Here is a 19,616-nt window from a genome sequence, read left to right on the forward strand (position 1 = left end):
TTCAGAGCTTTTTTGGCTGTTTCTTTTTCTGTTTTTATTTATCTCCCCCTGCCTCTTCCCTCCCTGTTTCCACCAGATGTTAATTATATTGGCTATTAAAACAGATTTGATGATCAATGCTAAATTTTACAACTTATTCTGAAAATTGTTCTAATCAATCCTATCCCCACCTGACTTGTAAACTGTTTATTACGCAGGGCTGTTTATCTGGTTCGGCACAAGGAGACTAAGCAACGGTTTGCCATGAAAAAGATCAACAAGCAGAACCTGATTTTGAGGAACCAGATACAGCAGGCCTTTGTGGAGAGAGACATCCTCACCTTTGCCGAGAACCCTTTTGTGGTGTCCATGTACTGCTCCTTTGAGACCCGGCGGCATCTGTGCATGGTTATGGAATATGTTGAAGGTCAGCAGCTGGGTTTTTGAAAGCGGTGAACTCTGTAATCTCAGACACATCTGTGACCTCACTCTGCTGATCTTTACAGGGGGAGACTGTGCCACCCTACTGAAGAACATGGGTCCTCTGCCTGTGGACATGGCCAGGATGTACTTTGCAGAGACAGTACTGGCTCTGGAGTATCTCCACAACTATGGCATCGTCCACAGAGACCTCAAACCAGACAAGTGAGACCTCACACATTGTGACACTGCTGCTCTTTTGCGACATGACGGCATCTTTACGTTAAAAAGATCACTTTGGAAAACACTGAATATGAATTACAAGAAGGTTTTTACCTCCTTCACCTTTGCCAGTTAATTTTTTATCGATTAAACAAGGAAAGTATTTAAAATATATAATTAATGCACATTATATTTATTGCACAGCTTTCACTCTAAGGAGGAAGCTGCAGCGTCAGTTTTCGTTTCCATTTTTCATGAGTGGAAAGACTTTTTGTACCCTCAGTAGATCCAGAATTAATCTGATGTCTTGGCTCCGGGGAAGATGGTGTCAGTCAGTCCACAGCTCAACAACCATTCACTCGATTACAATCAAATTTTCCACATGTGTTAATGTGTCTCAGAGGATGAATCCAAATCATTTTGCTGGTCCCCTGATTTTTCCCCTCGGGCTATGATGAGGTTTTGAGTGAAATACCTCAACAGCTACAGGATGAGTTGCCATGAAATTTGGTACAGATCACCCTCAGGATAAATTCTGATAATTTTGATAAACCCATAACCTCTCACTGAGCGCCATCATCAGGTCAAACGTCTTTTTGTCCAGTTGTGGTTTGTGGCGTACCGTCAGCCTCACCTGTACTTTGTGTTTAGCACTAATTAGCAAACATTAGCACTCTAACTCTGTACACTAAGATTACATCTGCTATCAGCATAATAGCATTAGCATTGTGAGCATGTTAGCATGCTGGTGTTAGCATTTAGCTTGAAGCAGCAACTACAGCATCAGAGAGCTGCTGGAGTTGCTGTAGACTCTTAGACTACTTTATGTTGATGCACAGACTTCTAATGTACCTTAAATGTAAAACAAACATGGCCGCCATGATTTGCTGGTCGTTATGTGGGGTTTGAGTTCATCATTTTCAGATTCAGTTCAGATTTCAGGGAAGAGTCAAACCCAGCTTAGAGACCTTTATAACAGGCAGGTGGTCTGAAAGGTTACTTCCCTTCTGGAGTGCCAGGATTTTCTGGACTGTTACCTTCAGGTCGTCGGTGTTGGGTTCCCGTTATGACGACCAAGAGATACAAGTTTCCATTTGTTCCCACTGCTGTTCAGATGATAAATGGCAGATAGTATTTTACTGTTGTCTGGAGCTTATTTGATTATTTGCACAGACTGTTTACTTGACTTTTGCACTTTGACCTTGATGATTGAACTCTTACGTATCACTCTGGCCATCGTGCCATACTGTCTGTTGATGTTGTTTGTATGTGTGTTTTTGTATAGCCTGGCTGTAAATACATTTCCCTGTAAGAGACAATAAAGATACTTTGATGTATTCTGACATTTGATGCATTTTTCTGTTCTCCTCCTCACAGTTTGCTGGTTACATCGATGGGCCACATTAAGCTCACAGACTTTGGGTTGTCCAAAGTTGGGTTGATGAACATGACCACTAACCTGTATGAGGGACATATAGAGAAAGATGCCAGAGAATTCTCTGACAAGCAGGTAAAACACTAAAGAGCCGCAACAGCAACCAAGAACATTTACAGAAAGTCCTTTATACCAAATGCAATAACTTTGTTGAACTCATAAGAATCATTCACACAGGAATCATGTCTGTTATTGTTGTTTGTGAGCTACAATCAATCAGCCTGTGAGGCCAAAGTCAAATTTCCACATCTATGGACAATAAATATTATTATTATTATTATTATTATTATTATTATTATTATTATTATTATTATTATTATTAAATACTTAATATATATATATATATATATATGCATATATAAATAAATACTGTACAGGAGATGAGTCTGACGATTCAGAAACCTCATCATGTTTAGAGTATGTCATGTATTTTTTTCTGTATAGGTCTGTGGAACACCTGAGTACATCGCTCCAGAGGTCATCCTGAGACAGGGTTACGGGAAGCCGGTGGACTGGTGGGCGATGGGCATCATCCTGTATGAGTTCCTGGTGGGCTGCGTGCCTTTTTTTGGAGACACGCCAGAGGAGCTGTTCGGACAGGTCATCAGCGGTCAGTGTTTCCTCCACATGAAGTTTCCGTGATGTTACTTTAATAGCTGCTGCTCCAACCTCACTGATAGATCTCCAGTGCCACCAGATAATTTAGATAATTTAAGACAGTAAATTCAGCTTTTTATTTTCCCCAGCCATTTTTCCATATAATACTTTAATTACAGTGCATAGCATGAAATTTCACTGAGGAATTGATTGTTTTGCAAAGGTATCATTTGCAAAACCCATTAACTTCCTAATTCCTCATCTTCTCTGTTTGTGTTCAAGATGAAAATAAACTCTAGTTATCTATTTATTTATGTAGGTTTATTGAATACAGACTTTTACTAGATATATTTTCTGCAGCCTGGGGTTTCTCCATATCTGGCATGTAGATGCTGTTGAGCACATGGGGAGAGATTCCCAAACCTCACAGTGATATGAATTAAACATTTGCAGTGACCACATGGAATTAGTTAGTGTGCATATTTCTCAATTTATTGAAGACTGAGATTTCCCTGTGGGCTACTAGAAAAACAGATGGCAGTAAGTGGATTTAGCTTGGCTTTAGACCACAAGTGAAGTTTTAATATTATGATGATGTTACTTCATTGTCTTGTAGTCTCATGGTGACAGTGGTGCAGAGAAAATCTTAATTTTGTAAACAAGAGCTTTTATCTTGTCAGCGTTGTGGCTCAGATGAATTGTGTTCTGTGGAGTTGCTGGATAACTGCCTCTATCTGTGCCGTGGAAATGAATGGCATGCCACGACTGATTTGGTATGCTCTCAATCAAACTGTACCAAGCCTCTGAGAGTGACTGTTAATTAAAAGGGCCTGAGCACACTGAATGCATGCCACCGTGGCCTCAGGCCGCACATGCATATTCATAGCTCCCCTCCCAAATTTGATTAAAATGGGGGGACAAACGGTGCACGGAGCAGACAATCAGCGTGGCACAGACAGGCTCCCATTTTCAACGTTTATCCATGAGGCTTTCTCTAAAAGCTAAACTGCATGTAAATTGTCTCATTCAAACATTATGCTTACATCTTAGAGCTGGCCTTGATTTTTTCTGACTTTGCAGGTGAAGCGCTTCAGAGCAGAGTGTGGCAGATGTCAGCCTTAGTTAGTCACAGTTAGGTAAAAGTAGTTTTTAGACAAGGCCAAAATGGAACATTTAATTTAAAGATTTCATGATTCTCAGTATTTGTAATTTCTCACACACATTTATGCTTGAAATGATTCTGTAATTGTTTTTATAGTTAGTTATTAATTAATGATGCTGGTGTCGCAGGCAGCAGGGGGCTAGAAAACACATCGCCTTAATGTCATAACAGATTATTTTCAGCATTTAGTGTGATATTACTGCTAATAGCAGTAATAAGTCAAACACAGACTGCACAAAGTGACAGCACGGATTAAAAGCAGAAGCCCCCCACTCCCCCTTCCCTCACACAAGTATCATTAGCATAGAAGAGATACATTAGCATCTATGAAATTCCTGCTGTTTGCCTGCAAGTTAAAGCAAAGAAGCTCCCTGATGATATTATCTTTCAGCAGTATCACATGAGAGTGAGTGATGTTTCGGTCGTAGGTAGGAGGCTGCAGACCAACAGTTCTACGGGCGCCGTATTAGTTTACAGCAACAAGCAACAACAGGTTATGGTTTGTTTGTTTATTTCATCATATAGTTCTGCAACTGGTCTGGTACTGGACTGTTGCTAACTAACTAACTATGGTACAATAGATTATATCATACCAGACATTAGATATATGTTAGATGTGTTTTGTGTTTTCATATCAGAAGTATTATTTAGTAGCCACACAGGATCATGAAAAGACTGAGCACTTATTTGTGATTTTTTTTTTTCTCCAACCTATGAAAGATTGTGATGCCCCTATCAGCTGTCGCCAAACTAAACTCTGACAAACAGTAGCAGTATTAATCGAACAGCCACAGAGCTGCAGTAACAGTGCGACAGTTACATTTTCTGTCTAAGGAGAAAAGCTCTAACCAGATGCAAAAAGCTAATTCTGCCCTCTGAGCTAACAGTGACATCCTTCTCATTGACGGTTTACTCATTCATGCAGTTTAAGGCTTTAAAACAACCTCTTACATTGATCTTTCTTAGTTACTCTACTTTGTTTTCTTCTCCTCACTTGTATGTGCAGATGTAAAAGCAGCCGACTTTCATGGGCTTGTATGTGGAGTATTTTTGATTCTAACTGGTTTTGTGTTTCCAGACGAGATCAACTGGCCTGAGGGAGAGGATGCCCCACCATCTGACGCTCAGGAGCTCATCACCTTGCTGCTCAGACAGAATCCTCTGGAAAGAATGGGCGCAGGTACAAACACAAAGAGCAAAGAAAATGTGACACAGCCAGTAACTCGGCCAGGACTCAACAGGCCACCATAAATCCTCATGTGACCGTTAGTGCCACCTCAGCACCGCTCGTTATTCCAAGTCACCGGGGAAGAAATTGAGGTCATCCAACAGCAGAGCAGTTTATCCTGTGGCCTAGTCACCTCTTCCCTTTGATCAATTGCAATTATTACCTTGTGAGTACATGAATCTAGTTCCATGCATGATCAGGCAGGACGAGCGGGTAGCTCTGCAGACCGGAAAAGTGGCCGTGACCCGGGACAAAAGCTTTTAATCAGAGGGACGCATGTAGTCAGTTCACTGCGGGGACAGCTGGACCTCCTCGTTCATCTAGATCTCCCCACGCCAGGCTGCCACTCACAAAGGCTCCTGCTATTCCACGAAAGGTCACAGGCAGGAAATTGTACTGCATAATTTATGGTCATGATATGCAGGTTTGGCCTTCAGCCACTAGGGAAAAGGAAAACATAGCGTTAGCATTTCTTCACCTCCTGTGTCTCACTGACGCAGAGTTCAATGTCAGTGTTTCGTGTACGTGTTTCCTTCATTAGCAGTTTCCACGTTTGTCCTGAAGATTGTGTTCAAACTCATAATTCATTTGTATTTGCACCATCTGCAGGTGGAGCTGCTGAAGTAAAGCAGCATCAGTTTTTCCACAACTTGGACTGGAACGGGCTGCTGAGGCAGAAGGCCGAGTTCATCCCTCAGCTGGAGTCTGAAGATGACACCAGCTATTTCGACAGTGAGTTATCTAACACATTAAAACCAGAAACTCGGGAGGGTTGACGATTACCCAACATACTCTGAAATAACGATTTATTTCATGTGGTCACTCTAGCACTGGCTTGTGAATAAAGGGAGTGAAACTCAAACAGAAAAGCCTTGGATTCCTCTGCTGAAGTCACCTTGTGGCATTTAAAATAACCTGAATAACAATTAAAAAAATAAACTTCCCATCATTCCCAGCTCGCTCTGAGAGATACCATCACCTGGAGACGGAGGAAGAGGATACAAATGATGAAGACTTCAACGTGGAGCTGCGGCAGTTCTCCTCTTGTTCTCACAGATTCTCTAAGGTGTGTGCCTCATCTCCCCTCTCAGATTTTCCTGGTCTTAGACAAACACGTCTGCATTATTACTGCCAAAGATATTCGTGATGTAAATGAGTTGTTGCCCTCATCTGTCCTGACACTTTTCTCGTGGGAAACAAAGCGTGAGCTGTCGTTATTTCATATGGAAATTTGTGTCCACCCGCTCCCCCTTTTACCCCTACAGTATTAAACATAGATTTCGGCTTTGCATATATTTTCCACTTGCAAATCAGATTTTTTTTCTTTTTTTTTCCTGGTGATGTGGAACACGCTACACAATACAGTCATACAAGCCGGGAGTCATTGTTGTGCTGCATTGCAGTATGCTCCCCTCTCACATCAAAACAAAGCTTTACAGCGTGTCTGAGAAAGCAGCGGGGCGTCTCAGAGGAAGTGTTGAGCTACACTGAACCTTCCCCTCAGCTGCACCTTAACTCCTGATGGAGTCTGCAATAACACAGTTTCACAGTGTTTCTGGTCTCCACCCAGCTAAAAATGTTAAAAACACAAGGTCTAAACTATTTTAATTTCCTTGAACAATGTATATTTGTAACTTTTTCTGAACCTGACAATGTGTTTCCAAACAGGATGTTGCATTCAAAGCCTGCGTGTACTGAAACGGTTGTTTCTGTGTGTGTCAGGTGTACAGCAGCCTGGATTTGTCTCGTGGGCACCTGGAGGAGAAAGGAGAGACAGAGGAGAAGAAGAGTGAGAGCCCGCTGACTGTGGACTCTCTCAGCTGGACGCCAGACTTTGCAGAGATGTACGCTCGCCTCCATCTTTCATAAATACGATCCAGTGTGCAGCAGAGATGAAGCGTGCAGCTGAATGCATAATGACTGAACTCAGATATCACATTAAACACAAGATAAATAAACATCTTTACTTACAGACAGAAGTAGAAATAGAAACAGAAATGTGATGCTGGTTACAGATATTTGCCTTTTCCCTGAAGTCAAAGTACCCATATATTAATGTAAAAATACTGCATTACAAGGAAGACCAGGGGCAGCTGTGGCTCAGGAGGTAGAGCGGGTCGTCCACTAATGAGAAGGCGGACTCCTACGCTCCATGGGCAAGATACTAAACCCCAAATTGCCTCTGATGGCTGTTCCATCAGTGTGTGTGTGGTAGAGCACTGTATAAGTAGCAGAGAGCGTTGTATGAATGTGTGTGTGAATGGGTGAATGTGGTTTGTCATGTAAAGCACTTTGAGTGGTCGATAAAACTAGAAAAACACTACATAAGAGCAGTTCATTCACTTGCGTTTAAAGTCCTACTTCAGTATAAGTACAGAGGTGATATTAGCAGAGTACACTTAGAGGAAAAGTATTCATTCTGTGGAAATATAACTTTTGTTATATTTTGCAATATTATCATTTATGACATTAGATTGTTCAGCAAGTGGTTCTCAGCTGAGGGGTCTGGCCTCCTAAAGTTCAGCTTTTTTTTATGAAATAACAGATAATCTGACCCTGAAACCATCTGACAGGTTGAGAGGGGAAACGTCATCTGAAACATAACCCAAGCCACAAGCAAGCTGACTTTATTTTATTTTGATAATCTCATGAGAATCTCTTCTTCTCTTTTTCATCCAGGCCCTCGTTGTCCCACTCAACAGACACAGACAGTATGAATCAAGGCCCCCGCCCCGGCTTGCTACCGAAGTTTGCCATCTCAGCCGAGAGCGAAGGAGACGAGACCTCAGGCCTCGGCGACCCCAGCAAGGCCTCCTTCTCCATCGGGGAGCTCCCGCTGGATGAGCCTGACGCCACCACACCAGGGAGCACCCACAGTGGAGCCACGCTGTCCGGTACGAAACGGCAGCGTCTAGAAACACACGACATATTTGTGCTTGATTTTCATGTGACTAATCAATAAGCAAGCAAAGCAGCAAACTGCTCCACAGCTGACAGCAGTTTATTTGTACTTTAATTGTTCAGTAGATCAGATGATTATTATTTTTAGAGGTGGACTCAATGAGCTTGTTTGTAGCTGATTCTAGGTCCAGTAAATATGAAAATGTTGATATTAATAATCTTCATGTATTTCTTTTTTGTATTTTGACTGTTTTTCAGTCAAGTTAACTTGTTTCATGGAATATTTACAACTTTTTTTTTTTTTTTTTAAATCATGAAAAATGCATGGTTGCACAGTAAGTCTGAAGCTATAGCCAATAGTTGATTATCTTAAATCATCATAAAGTTAACAGCTAGCCTGGATCTGTTCAAAGGCAATGAAATACACCTAGCAGCTGCTTTAAAACTCACTAATTAACATGTTATATCTCATTTGTTTAATAGATGCAAGAACAAAATTTTTGCTGAGTTTTATCGGGGTTCTGTGCTGGATTATTTCTTGGCTGGAAGCAATGACTACTGCAGTTTTGCTGTCACTGTAAAGTTTCCAACCAGCAGAGATTTCTGTTGCTGCTCCCAGCCGTGAAAACAGTTCAGCATACAACCCCCCATATAAACTATAAGAGGTGGATTTTGTTACCCCCCAGGGGCCAGGCTAGCTTTCCCCCCCCTTTCCAGACTTTGTGCTAAGCTAAGCTAACTGGCTGCTCTTCTCGTTCTTCTCATTTTGAGTTCTGAGCTTTACTGAGTACACATCATTTGTAATTATTAGGAAGTTTCTCAGAACATCTGGACCAGTTGACACCCAGAGGTGAAGGGGTGGAGAGCCCCGACAGCACCAGCCATACCTCCACGGACCAGGGTGCTCAGACCACCTCACTGAAGCCTGAGAGCGCTACAGAGAAGACCGGAGCTGTGGCCAAAGTCCCAAAGTCTGTGTCAACTGGTGCCCTCTCCCTCATGATCCCTGGGGGTAAGTCGAAGAACACAGGTTGACATGCAGAGAATTGTGCGTACATAGGCTGAAAAATATGATCTGAGCCAGTTTATAGAAGGTTGAAGCGTGTCAGAGCAATAACATGTCAAGAATTACAATAAGAGCAACACACTTTGAACAGATAACGTGAAAGAGATGAAAGCGCACTATAGACGTGTGCAAAATTGGCCCAAAGTGACACCTGCTGTGAGTTGCATTTTACAGAGCGGCTGCGAGCGAGTAGCCGAGTACAAGCTGCCGACGAGGAGAGTAAGCAGGCAGGGCAGGAGCAAGAGGTCTTCTCTGCTGGGAGAGAGAAAATCCCATTAGTTTCACCCACAGCAGGAGCAGAGTGAACCATGAGCTTTATAACATCAGCTCACCACTCACTGCAGGGGCAGGCCACGTCTGATTGATTAAATAAAAGAACCCACTCAGGTCATCTCTTATTTCTCCAGATATCTTCGGGGTGTCTCCACTGGCCAGCCCCCTCTCTCCTTACTCCCTCTCCTCAGACCCCTCCTCACGAGACTCCTCTCCCAGCCGAGACTCCTCCCTCTGTACAGCCAACCCACGGCAGCCTGTCGTCATCCACAGCTCTGGGAAGAAGTTTGGCTTCACGCTGAGGGCGATCCGGGTGTACGCCTGCGACGGTGACATCTACACTGTCTATCACATGGTCTGGGTAAGGATCACCTCAACCTTGATCCGCCTCGAAATAGACTCTGGTGCAGTTTGTTTGTGATGTGAAGCAAAGCGGAGCAACCACAGGACTGTGTGGCAGTAGATAATAGGTCATTATAGCTGATTTTGAACTGTGGTAGAACGTGGTCTCCCAGTCTGTATAAGCACCGTTCGACCTGCTCCACATATGTGCATCATCGAGAAGTGCGGGGAGTTCAACCAGAGTAGAGCTGCAACAATTATTCAGTCGACATTTTGATAAATTATTAATCATTTCAGACAATTAGCAATCAAAAATTCTAAACATCCTTTGGTTTCTCAAGTTTCTCAGATTTAATATTTTTCTGGTTTTCTTTGTTATATTTAACAGTCAGTTGAATATCTCTATATTTTGGACAATTGGACACATTCCATAGACTTAATAATTAATTAGAAAACAATCCCCAGAGTAATGGTTAATTAAAATAATCTCTAGATGCAGCCCTTAACTAGTTCTTCTCCATTTATAGAAACCACGCAGTCTCTGTGATAATCTCTCTCAATCTCTGTGATATTATAACAGAAATGCCTCTTTTTTACACAAGGTCCAGTTTCGCCCTAATAATAATAATAATAATAATAATAATACTTTATTTGTATAGCACTTTTCAATACAATTTAAAAAGATAAAAGATTTTTTGTAAAAATGTGTCTTGAGGTTCCTCTTAATCTGCTGTTTCCTTGTTATCTCTTTTTAAACACAGAGAAGATAAGTAAACAGATAACGTTCAATGAACTGCTGTGACAGAGGCAACAACGCTTAACTTTGTCCCTGTTCTGGACCAAATGAAGAAAACTACAGATGTAAAATCACCCTTGAACTTTCCAAAGAGAAACTGACCATGATGAACGTCTGTTGTGTCTGTTCATCAGAATGTAGAAGACGGTGGGCCCGCACACAAAGCAGGACTCAAAGCTGGAGACCTCATCACTCATGTCAACGGAGAACCGGTCCACGGTCTGGTCCACACTGAGGTGGTGGAGCTCCTGCTCAAGGTAAATGAGAACAACCTGCAGCTTCAGTTTTCAAACATCCACCTCAGGTTATTCTTCCCTACACTCTTCATGGTGCTTCGGAAATGTAACTTAATATTTAGTGTGGATCAGCTGAATAATTTATCCTACCTATTCATTAAAGGACATAGTGCTCATGTGTTGTCACAGTACTGAACAGCTGCTGAAGTTTGTGGTAAACCATTGTAAATGTAGATGCTACAAGCCTGAGTGACTGATCAGCGGCTCTTTTGAAAGCTCCAGCTGTGACACATTTACTCAAGCTGTGCTTACTATGTAGACCTCTATAATTTCATTTCATTTCTTAACTTCTCTGAAATGACCAGTTGTGTTGGCTGATACATATAAATCACAGTGATGTAGCCACAAACATCTTGGATATAAAAAGTCCTCTTGACAGAAAGTTGTGTCCCTCCTTTTCAGAGCGGTAGCAAAGTGGCCATCTCCACCACCCCCTTTGAGAATACGTCAATAAAAACGGGTCCAGCCAGGAGGAACAGCTACAGGAGCAAGATGGTCAGATGTGCCAAGAAGCCCAAGAAGGAGAAGACGCCAGAAAGGTACAAATTTTATTCTCTACACAGCAGATGTGTGGTTACAAAATGTACCCACAAGGTGTTTCTGGCATCTTCAGTGTCCTAAACTTTATTGAGGACAGTAGATGACAATAGCTGTGAGCTGTGGTTCACTGCAGACACATAAAAGAGGAGTTTTGTTTTGTTTGAGCGAGGTGAGTGAATGATTCAGTGTTTGGGTGTTTCCATGTTTCCTGTTGGCCTCTAGGGGGCAGATAGACAACACAGAAGGAATATTTGAATGTGAGTGATGCATCGACAGGATCAGCAGGTTGTTCTGCTTCTAAAATAGTAAAAGGAAATATGCAGAGTATAAGAAAATACGTGATATAGAAATGCAAAGGAGCTGCTCTCTGAATTTAACAGCACAATTTTAATCCCTGATTCTCCAGGTTTCATTAATAGAAGTATTAATTAAACACTAGTTATCACTACCTATCACTACCTAATGTCCTTTTGTAGCTGTATTCTTTAATGAAGACATCATTTTATTGATTTCTTTTTTCTTTCTGTTGCTTTTCTTTTTCCAGGCGTCGCTCCCTTTTCAGGCGTTTTGCGATGCAGCCCTCTCCTCTGCTGCACACAAGCCGCAGCTTCTCCTCTCTCAACCACTCGCTGTCATCTGGTGAGAGTCTCCCTGGCTCCCCCACCCACAGCCTCTCCCCTCGTTCCCCCACCACCGCCTTCCGCCCCGCACCAGATTTCACCCAGTCAGGTGACTTATCTTGATGAGTCTGACTCTTTTTACCTTTGTTTCATATGTTTAATTACTGATATCCACTGTTTTTATCTATTTAACTTCCAGGTGGAAACTCCTCCCAGAGCAGCTCCCCCAGCTCCAGTGCTCCCAACTCCCCCGCAGGCTCAGGCCACATTCGTCCCAGCACTCTGCACGGCCTCGGCCCCAAACTGCCAGGTCAAAGGCTTCGTCAGGGGCGCCGCAAGTCTGCTGGTAGCATTCCCCTTTCCCCCCTGGCCCGCACACCTTCACCCACCCCCCAGCCAACATCTCCGCAGCGCTCGCCCTCTCCCCTCCTGAGCGGACATTCTGTTGCCATTTCCAAGACAACCCAAGCCTTCCCAGCCAAGATACATTCCCCGCCCACAATTGTGCGGCATATTGTACGCCCCAAAAGTGCTGAGCCGCCTCGGTCACCCCTCCTAAAGCGAGTGCAGTCTGAGGAGAAGCTGTCGCCCTCTTACTCCGGAGACAAGAAGCACCTGTGTCCCAGGAAGCACAGCCTGGAGGTTACCCAGGAAGAGGTGCAGGATGAGGAGCTGAGGCCTGGGGAGCGAGATTACACCATCCTGCAGAGCGTGGAGGAAGCAGCCTGCGAGCCACTGGCGATCACCCGTGTACGACCTGTTGAGCAGGGCTGCTTAAAGAGGCCCATCAGCCGCAAGATGGGCCGGCAGGAGTCTGTCGAGGAGCTGGACAAGGAAAAACTGAAGTCCAAGATGGTTGTGAAGAGACAGGACTGGTCAGAGAGGAGGGAGTCTCTGCAGAAGCAGGATGCCCTGCGAGAATCTGACTCATCCCCTATGTGTGGTGATGACAGGGAGGAAAGTTTCCTGGTCCGAGGCCAAACCAAACCCCAGAGCAGCCCAGAGTGTGGCCCTCTGGAGCCTAAAGCTGCCAGCACCACACTCAAAGATGTTCTGTACAAGAAACTGACCACACGAGTCTCTGAGGGCATCACTGAAGCAGCTGGTGGCAGCAGTGAGAGTGAAGGAGGACTGCGAGCTCTCTGCTCCATTCACCCAGAGTGGCAACTCTCCAGGCAGGGGAAAGACAACATGAAGCCAGACAGACTGGACTTCAAAGCTCCCAACATCGAGTTCACCAGGAAGAGGTTGTCATTTGAAGAGCGAGAGGACTGCATGTGTCGGCTGTCCTCTGGCATCCATGAGAGCCTCCACTTTGGCTCCACCAGGTCCAAGAGCCTCCAGCTGGACACGGCCATGCCTCATGACCACATGAAGGCCGGACTGGGAAGTGTTCACTCTAGCCCTGAGGGTCTGGCCCCCAAGCTTTTCTCCGGCAGAGGAGAGAGCGCTGTGGAAAAACTGCAGCTCATCTCCTCAGCAGAGTCTCCCCTTCGAAAGACGTCATCTGAATATAAACTTGAAGGACGCCACGTCTCCTCTCTCAAACCTCTGGAGGGAACCCTGGATATCGGCCTGCTCTCGGGGCCCCGAGTCTCCAAAACAGAAACTTGTTTATCCAAGATGATGGAGACCACAAGTGACTCTGTTTCTGTGAGTCCTCCAAAGTGGCTTCAGAGCCCCACTGAGAGACAGATAACCATCCCCCAGCTGAAGACTACAGACAAGGCAAAGAGCCCCCTGACTTGTTCCCCGAGCCCTGAGGCTGTTCCCTCTCTAAACAGTACAGTTGTAAATAATACAGCCACTGAGGTGAAAATCAGTACAAGTGACGAAAAAACACTTAGTGAATCATTAAAGGTCCCTGTCACCAAAGTGGAGGCCTCATCCTTTACTGTTAAACAAGAGAGCAGGACTGGTATGAAGGCTCCTTCATCACTGGCTCATGAACACAGAGGCCCTCGTCACAGCTCCCACTTCTCCTCCTGTGGGAAAACGCCCTCCATACGGGAAGTCAGCAATGAAGATCAGGAGGACGAAGCAGAGCAGCAGGAGGTTACGCCGCACACTACGTCACAAAGTCCTGCCAGCGCCAAGACAGTCGTCTCTTTGACTTCACCCAAGCTGGTGGTGGACATAAAGAGCTCGCCTGCTCCTGCACACTCGGGGAGTCCGGCTGCGGCTGCCAGTGACGCATTACCTGTGTCACTGAAGCAGAGTGTAAACCATGGTTTGGATACAGGTCAGCGACAGAGCTGCGAGGAGAAAGCAGTCACTGCACAGAGCTCGAAAATTACCTCTGTGTCTAAGAACAAGTCTGCAACTGTGCATGCTCCAGAGAACGTGCTTCTGCAGAACATCTGCTCCTCAAATACACAACCACAGGTTTCTATCACAGCATCAGCTTCTGCTTCTGTACAGAACAATAAATCCTGCAGCCCAAAATCAGATGGTCGGGTCTGCTCTGTTAGTAAGGACAGCGCACAGTCTAGCAGGTCAGCTGTGAAAGCGGCCGGTGACACAGGCAGCTCAGGCTCTAAGAAGGAAGTCAACACGTGCGCCACAAAAGTGGAACTGAAGAAAGAGGTTTCCACAGTAAACGTGGGAACCTCATCACAAAATGTTACAGACGTCACACTGAGCTTAAACAAAAGACAGAACACTGTGTCTGCTGGTAAAACAGAGAGCAGTAGCATATCAGTGCAGAAGAAGGATGATCCCATATCACCAAAGACAAAGAGTAATGTGAAAGAATCAGAGCAGCTATCAAAAAACCATCCAGCTGAAAAAGCACAACACAGATCATCTGATTCAGAGCGCTGCACCTCGAAAAAAGAAGAAACCATTATCACCGTGAAAGAAAACACTGTGGTCCTCTCAACCAAGCAGAAAGGTTCAGCTTCAGCAGCTGCAAATGAAAATGTTTCAACTCCCAAAAGTAAATCAAAGCCTGACCCACAACCTGCGGCGCACAGCACTGTGAAGGCGGAGAAGGAGACCAAACCTCCTGAGGGGAAATCTCACGGTGCAGCTCCTCCTGTCTCAGCAGTGAAGGGCAGTCCGAATTCAAAACAGACAGATCTGTCTAAAGAATCCTCAAACCTTCAAGTTACCCATGACGCTAAACGGAAAGAAGCCTCGTTGTCATCTGCCGGAGGTGATGTGAAGCGGGTGGAGTCGGCGCAGCTGACACATTCTTCCCCTGTAACTGATGTGAAGCAAAGAGAGACCCAGCCCAGAGGCTCTGTAGCAACCACAGCTCACACAGTTAAAGAAAACACAGACTCAAAGCCAAACTCTCTCTCTCCTAAATCTGTCCCCTCAACTTCAAAGACATCTGTAGCTGCAACACCCCCTGTTAAACAAACTGTTGATGCCAAACATAAAGACCCCTCACCCAAAAACCAAGCCCCAGTCGTTAAAGACCGTCATGACTCCAAACCAAAAGACATGAACTCACCTCCACATCAGCTGCAGCAGCTCAGGAAGGAGCCTCTGCCTCCGTCAGATGTTTCCCCTCAGCCTGATCCTCCACCAGTGCTGCCAAAACCTGCAGCCAAAAAAGAAACGCCCTCACCAAGCAGCGGAGCCGCCTCAGCCAGGGTCTCCACCTGCACAGCCCCAGAGACAGCAGTCAAGGTGTCCAAGTCTGAAACACCCAAACCGGACAGTCACAAGGGCCCAGAGACCCGAAACACCACCCCTGACAAACAGGCGTCCTCCGGCCGGAAGGAGCAGGCCGAGAGGAAGAAGAAAGAAACGTCTCATGACGCCACATCTGTACAGAAAAACACGAAACGAGACGCACCCAGAGCTGCTCCCGCCGCGCAGAAAGACACTTCAGACAAAGATGGCGGCAGGTGCAAGCAGCAGAAGGAGTCACCACGTAGCTCCAGTAATAAAAAGTAAAGAGGGACGAGAACAGAGCAGCTGACATCATCACTTCACAGAATCCAGATGTAATAAAATGTTAGAAATGTTTTGTGTGAGCATCATCATGCCTTCTCTTTGTTTTGTTGTGTTTGAGGACCGGGCAAGCTGTTACATGCCGATAGAGAGGTAGGTGTGTGTGTGTGTGTGTGTGTGTGTGTGTGTGTGTGTGTGTGTGTGTGTGTGTGTGTGTGTGTGTGTGTGTGTGTGTGTGTGTGTGCGTGCGTGCGTGTGTGTGTGCGTGCATTAATAACATGACATATGACAACAGGTTAATGTTTGTAGGTCTGAATGTAGGCAGCCACGCACTGATGATCTCTGGTGTTCTCTTCATTGAGTGATTTCCTTTTAACTGAATGTTTTCGTTTGTGTCGATCATAGAATGCTTAGTGCAATCACCGTGTGTCGGGGGCAATAGGAAGGAGCCTTACAAAGGTCGTGATGTACTTTAGAGTCAGTGCCATAATGATTTTGAATTGCACTCTTACTTCTAGATTCGAAGGACCTGATGTTGAAGTCTTTTAATGCAGTAGAAAACTTGCAGTTTTGCTCATCAGTGCAGCAAATGTATCACATGTTTCTGTTCAGTATAATCAGATTCTTTTTGTAGTTGGGTTTTTGTGCAGAGGGAATCCACTACGTCCCTGTGCTTTTCACCTAAAACTTAAAAACACACACACACACACACAGACATCATCTGACGGTTCTAGGAATCATGAATTAGTGTAGGGGCCTTAGAATCATGGGAAATAAAACTTGCTGTTGTGAGCAAGATGTGGTGTTTATTCACATTCCTCTGACATCTGTACATATATTTTTGATTTTTATGCAATATGGTGTAAATATGATAACACTGTAAAACTGGGATACATGGGCTTACATGATTGTCGTTTGTATTATATGTATAGATTTTGCAGTGTCATGTTCGTATGCTCAATATTAAGAGTATCATGTTCTGCTTGATAACTCTGTGGTCTGAAGTAAGCTACTGTGACGTATCTCATCAGCTCATCCTCTTCTTTGTCACCTTTGACATGTTTTCACATGTTCCAAAATTAACTTGAAGAGAAAGGAAAAGTCGGTTAAATGGGCTATTTCTAAAAATGTAGCATTACATAACAAAACTGTGAGGGCTGTCAGCGTCTCCCATGAATGTCTTTATTGTTGATGATGTTATTCGCCGGCTGACTGCAGCTTGAAGAATGATGATTGTGTAAAATATGAAATATTGTGTTGGATGAATGAGATGAACCAGCAGCTCTGCACATGTCCGCCAGTCAATTCTGCAGTAGATTTGTTTTTTTTGTTTTTTTGTTAAGGCTCTGGGCATCATCTCTGGCAGTGTCCATGTCTGTGCAGAGTGAGTAAGATGAGTTTAAATACGCAGAGTGCTTCACTGTCAGTGTCTCAAAGAATTTTTGGAGGTCAGGCTTCGGTCAGTGTTGTTAAAGTTGTGTGTTTGTGTTTCGGACTCGTCACGATGAGCAGCAGCTTCAAGCTTCACCTGGGTAAAGATTTTATATTAGGAATCCAGATTATTTGCGTAGTTCATGTCCATCCACGACATGCATTTGATGTTAATGTGCAAATACTTGGTACTAAACATATAGGCTGTCATATATCAGCATAAACACACACAAACACACACAATTGTGATTCTGTCCTGTAGATGCCTTTAAATTACAAACCCTAAATGAAAACCAGAAAGTAGCCTAGGACACTAAGTATGTAATGCAGTATTTGCTCTGTTGTGCTGGCTATATAAAAACAATAATCTTGTCTATTACATATACTCTGTGTTGACAAGTCAAACAGAAAATGCATTTAACATGACACAGGATATAGTTTATCTAAACGGCATACTGTATCTGAGAATGACACCGAACCACGAGACTGACTGCGGAGATTTTAATGTTAAAAGAATCTGATGTTTACCTGCATTAGATGTTGTAAATGTATTGCTAATGTATTGTGAGAGAATAAAAGCACCTTAATGTTCGCCAGTGTTCAGTTCAGAGGGTGAGTAACGGAGGAGAATATGAACTGAAATGGTTTCTGAGTTGTCCTGACTGCAAATTGAAACAAATCACTGAATTTTATTTGAACAATTAAATGTGTATTATTTTTTTCAACCACACACAAACACACACACACACGCACACTCTTTTTTTTTTTTTTTCTTCCTGTGACAACTGACATTTAAATCCTCAAAGCACATTCAATGCTTGTTTACAAAGCATCATGGATGTATATTTTGTATATTGTTGATTTGCCAAATCTATGTTCTGTGTCACAGATAATGTTTGTAGTAGTGTGAGACTTTGCTCCGTTGCCACCGGGATGTTTAATAAGAACATTTGTTTGTGCAGTAATCAATGTCTTTTCATACGTCAGGTTCTTCTTTGTCTGCTTGTCTTTTCAATTTTCTTTTTTTTTTTTCCTCCTCTGTGCAAAATTAGTATTAGATGAATTTGCTTACAATGGTTTGTCTTTTAGAATATGTGCAATAAAAGTGTTTTGAGTTTTGTATTTTGCCCAAGGAAAGCTCTATGGATGTCATAGATGTTGTATATTAAAACAGATATTTATACTTCTAATGTTGCGTAATACTGAAAATAAAATGGAATTATAAATTACTCTTTTTATTTTTCTTTTGTTTATCCTGGCATGTCAAATGATATTATATTGAACTTAATTCCAGCTTTAATACACAGAAATACATGATGCTACAATAGAATGAGTGAATTATATTAGTTTTGAAATTGACAATCCTATTTTTTGTTGATTTTACTCCAAAAACCGGTAACCCTTTTTATTAATTAATTTTGAAATGATCAAAAATAGGTTTTTAATTTAAAAAAAATTGAAATAATTATGTAATTTGGTACAACTTGCACAAAAAAAATAGAAGTTCCAGTGATGCACCTCATATTAATTAATTCCATTGAACTGCCACTGTCACTAACAGTAGTCTCTCAGTCAGAGCACCACAGCTCATCTGCGACAGGGGGCAGTGTGTTTCCATCTGTGTGCTGGGGCGGATACCGTTCACAGAGGTCCACTGTTACGCAACATTCATTCAGTAGAGATAAAGAGGACTAATGTGGTGCAACACTGTGTCGAGAAATCCTCTCAAGATTAGGGCGAAGCTGATAAAGCTGCATATTTAAACAGCCTCTTTAATACACATCACTATTTACTAACTTCACCCAGTTAAATAAAAGACATTAATCTTCATTCCTCCTGTATTTCAAGGTTAAATTCTAAATATTCTGTCATACATTTTAAACTGTATGCCACATTTATGAATTCATTACGGGTGCTTCCTGCTGAAAACAAAATCATTTCCATCTCAGAGAAATACACATTCAGCATATTTGGCCCTTTTAAGTCGCACGATTACAGTGTTAACGGTGCAGATGGAGCCGTGTCCACACAGACTGATTACTAAGCAAAAATATTAAACAGAGGAATGAATAGGGAAAAATCCTCTTAGGGGTTGGGAATGGAGTTGACCGTTGGGAGAGGGGGTGCTGCATCAGCCAAGAGCATTGAAAGAAAGATCGTTGTAGTGACTAATTTATTATCATTAATTGACCATATGCTGCATCCTTGAGATGTTTTTCAACAGGGAGCAATTCCCTCCCCATGAGGAATTTCTGTCTAATGTTTCACTGCAGCTGTAGGCCTGCGTCTTCATGGCTGCAATGTAGAAAATGTTAACCCTGTTCCTCTAATCAAGTGTATATTAAAATAACCAACTAAGCCCAACACTCTTAATATCTCACCTTACATGCGGCATGCTGTCT

The 19,616-nt window shown here is 43.3% G+C and overlaps 1 protein-coding gene across 9 annotated transcripts in view; it reads left to right on the forward strand.

Moving 5' to 3' along the window:
• mast4 (microtubule associated serine/threonine kinase family member 4) overlaps positions 1-18,443 on the forward strand; it is a 97,193-nt gene extending 78,750 nt beyond the window's left edge. For all 9 annotated transcript variants that reach the window (XM_071466729.1, XM_071466730.1, XM_071466731.1 and 6 more), the window contains 15 exons: positions 198-406; positions 486-624; positions 1,999-2,131; positions 2,501-2,666; positions 4,894-4,995; positions 5,653-5,775; positions 6,000-6,109; positions 6,766-6,887; positions 7,723-7,937; positions 8,756-8,956; positions 9,418-9,644; positions 10,556-10,678; positions 11,120-11,256; positions 11,802-11,986; positions 12,077-18,443. In XM_071466729.1, the coding sequence (XP_071322830.1) occupies positions 198-406; positions 486-624; positions 1,999-2,131; positions 2,501-2,666; positions 4,894-4,995; positions 5,653-5,775; positions 6,000-6,109; positions 6,766-6,887; positions 7,723-7,937; positions 8,756-8,956; positions 9,418-9,644; positions 10,556-10,678; positions 11,120-11,256; positions 11,802-11,986; positions 12,077-15,786 (5,902 nt within the window). In that variant the 3' untranslated portion in view covers positions 15,787-18,443. The remainder of the gene's footprint in view (positions 1-197; positions 407-485; positions 625-1,998; positions 2,132-2,500; positions 2,667-4,893; positions 4,996-5,652; positions 5,776-5,999; positions 6,110-6,765; positions 6,888-7,722; positions 7,938-8,755; positions 8,957-9,417; positions 9,645-10,555; positions 10,679-11,119; positions 11,257-11,801; positions 11,987-12,076) is intronic.
• The last annotated feature ends 1,173 nt before the right edge of the window (positions 18,444-19,616 follow it).

The sequence above is a fragment of the Trachinotus anak genome, unplaced genomic scaffold, assembly GCF_046630095.1.
Source record: "Trachinotus anak isolate AG129_WGS33_773 ecotype Australia unplaced genomic scaffold, CSIRO_AGI_Tana_v1 ptg000028l, whole genome shotgun sequence".
NCBI lineage: Eukaryota > Metazoa > Chordata > Actinopteri > Carangiformes > Carangidae > Trachinotus > Trachinotus anak.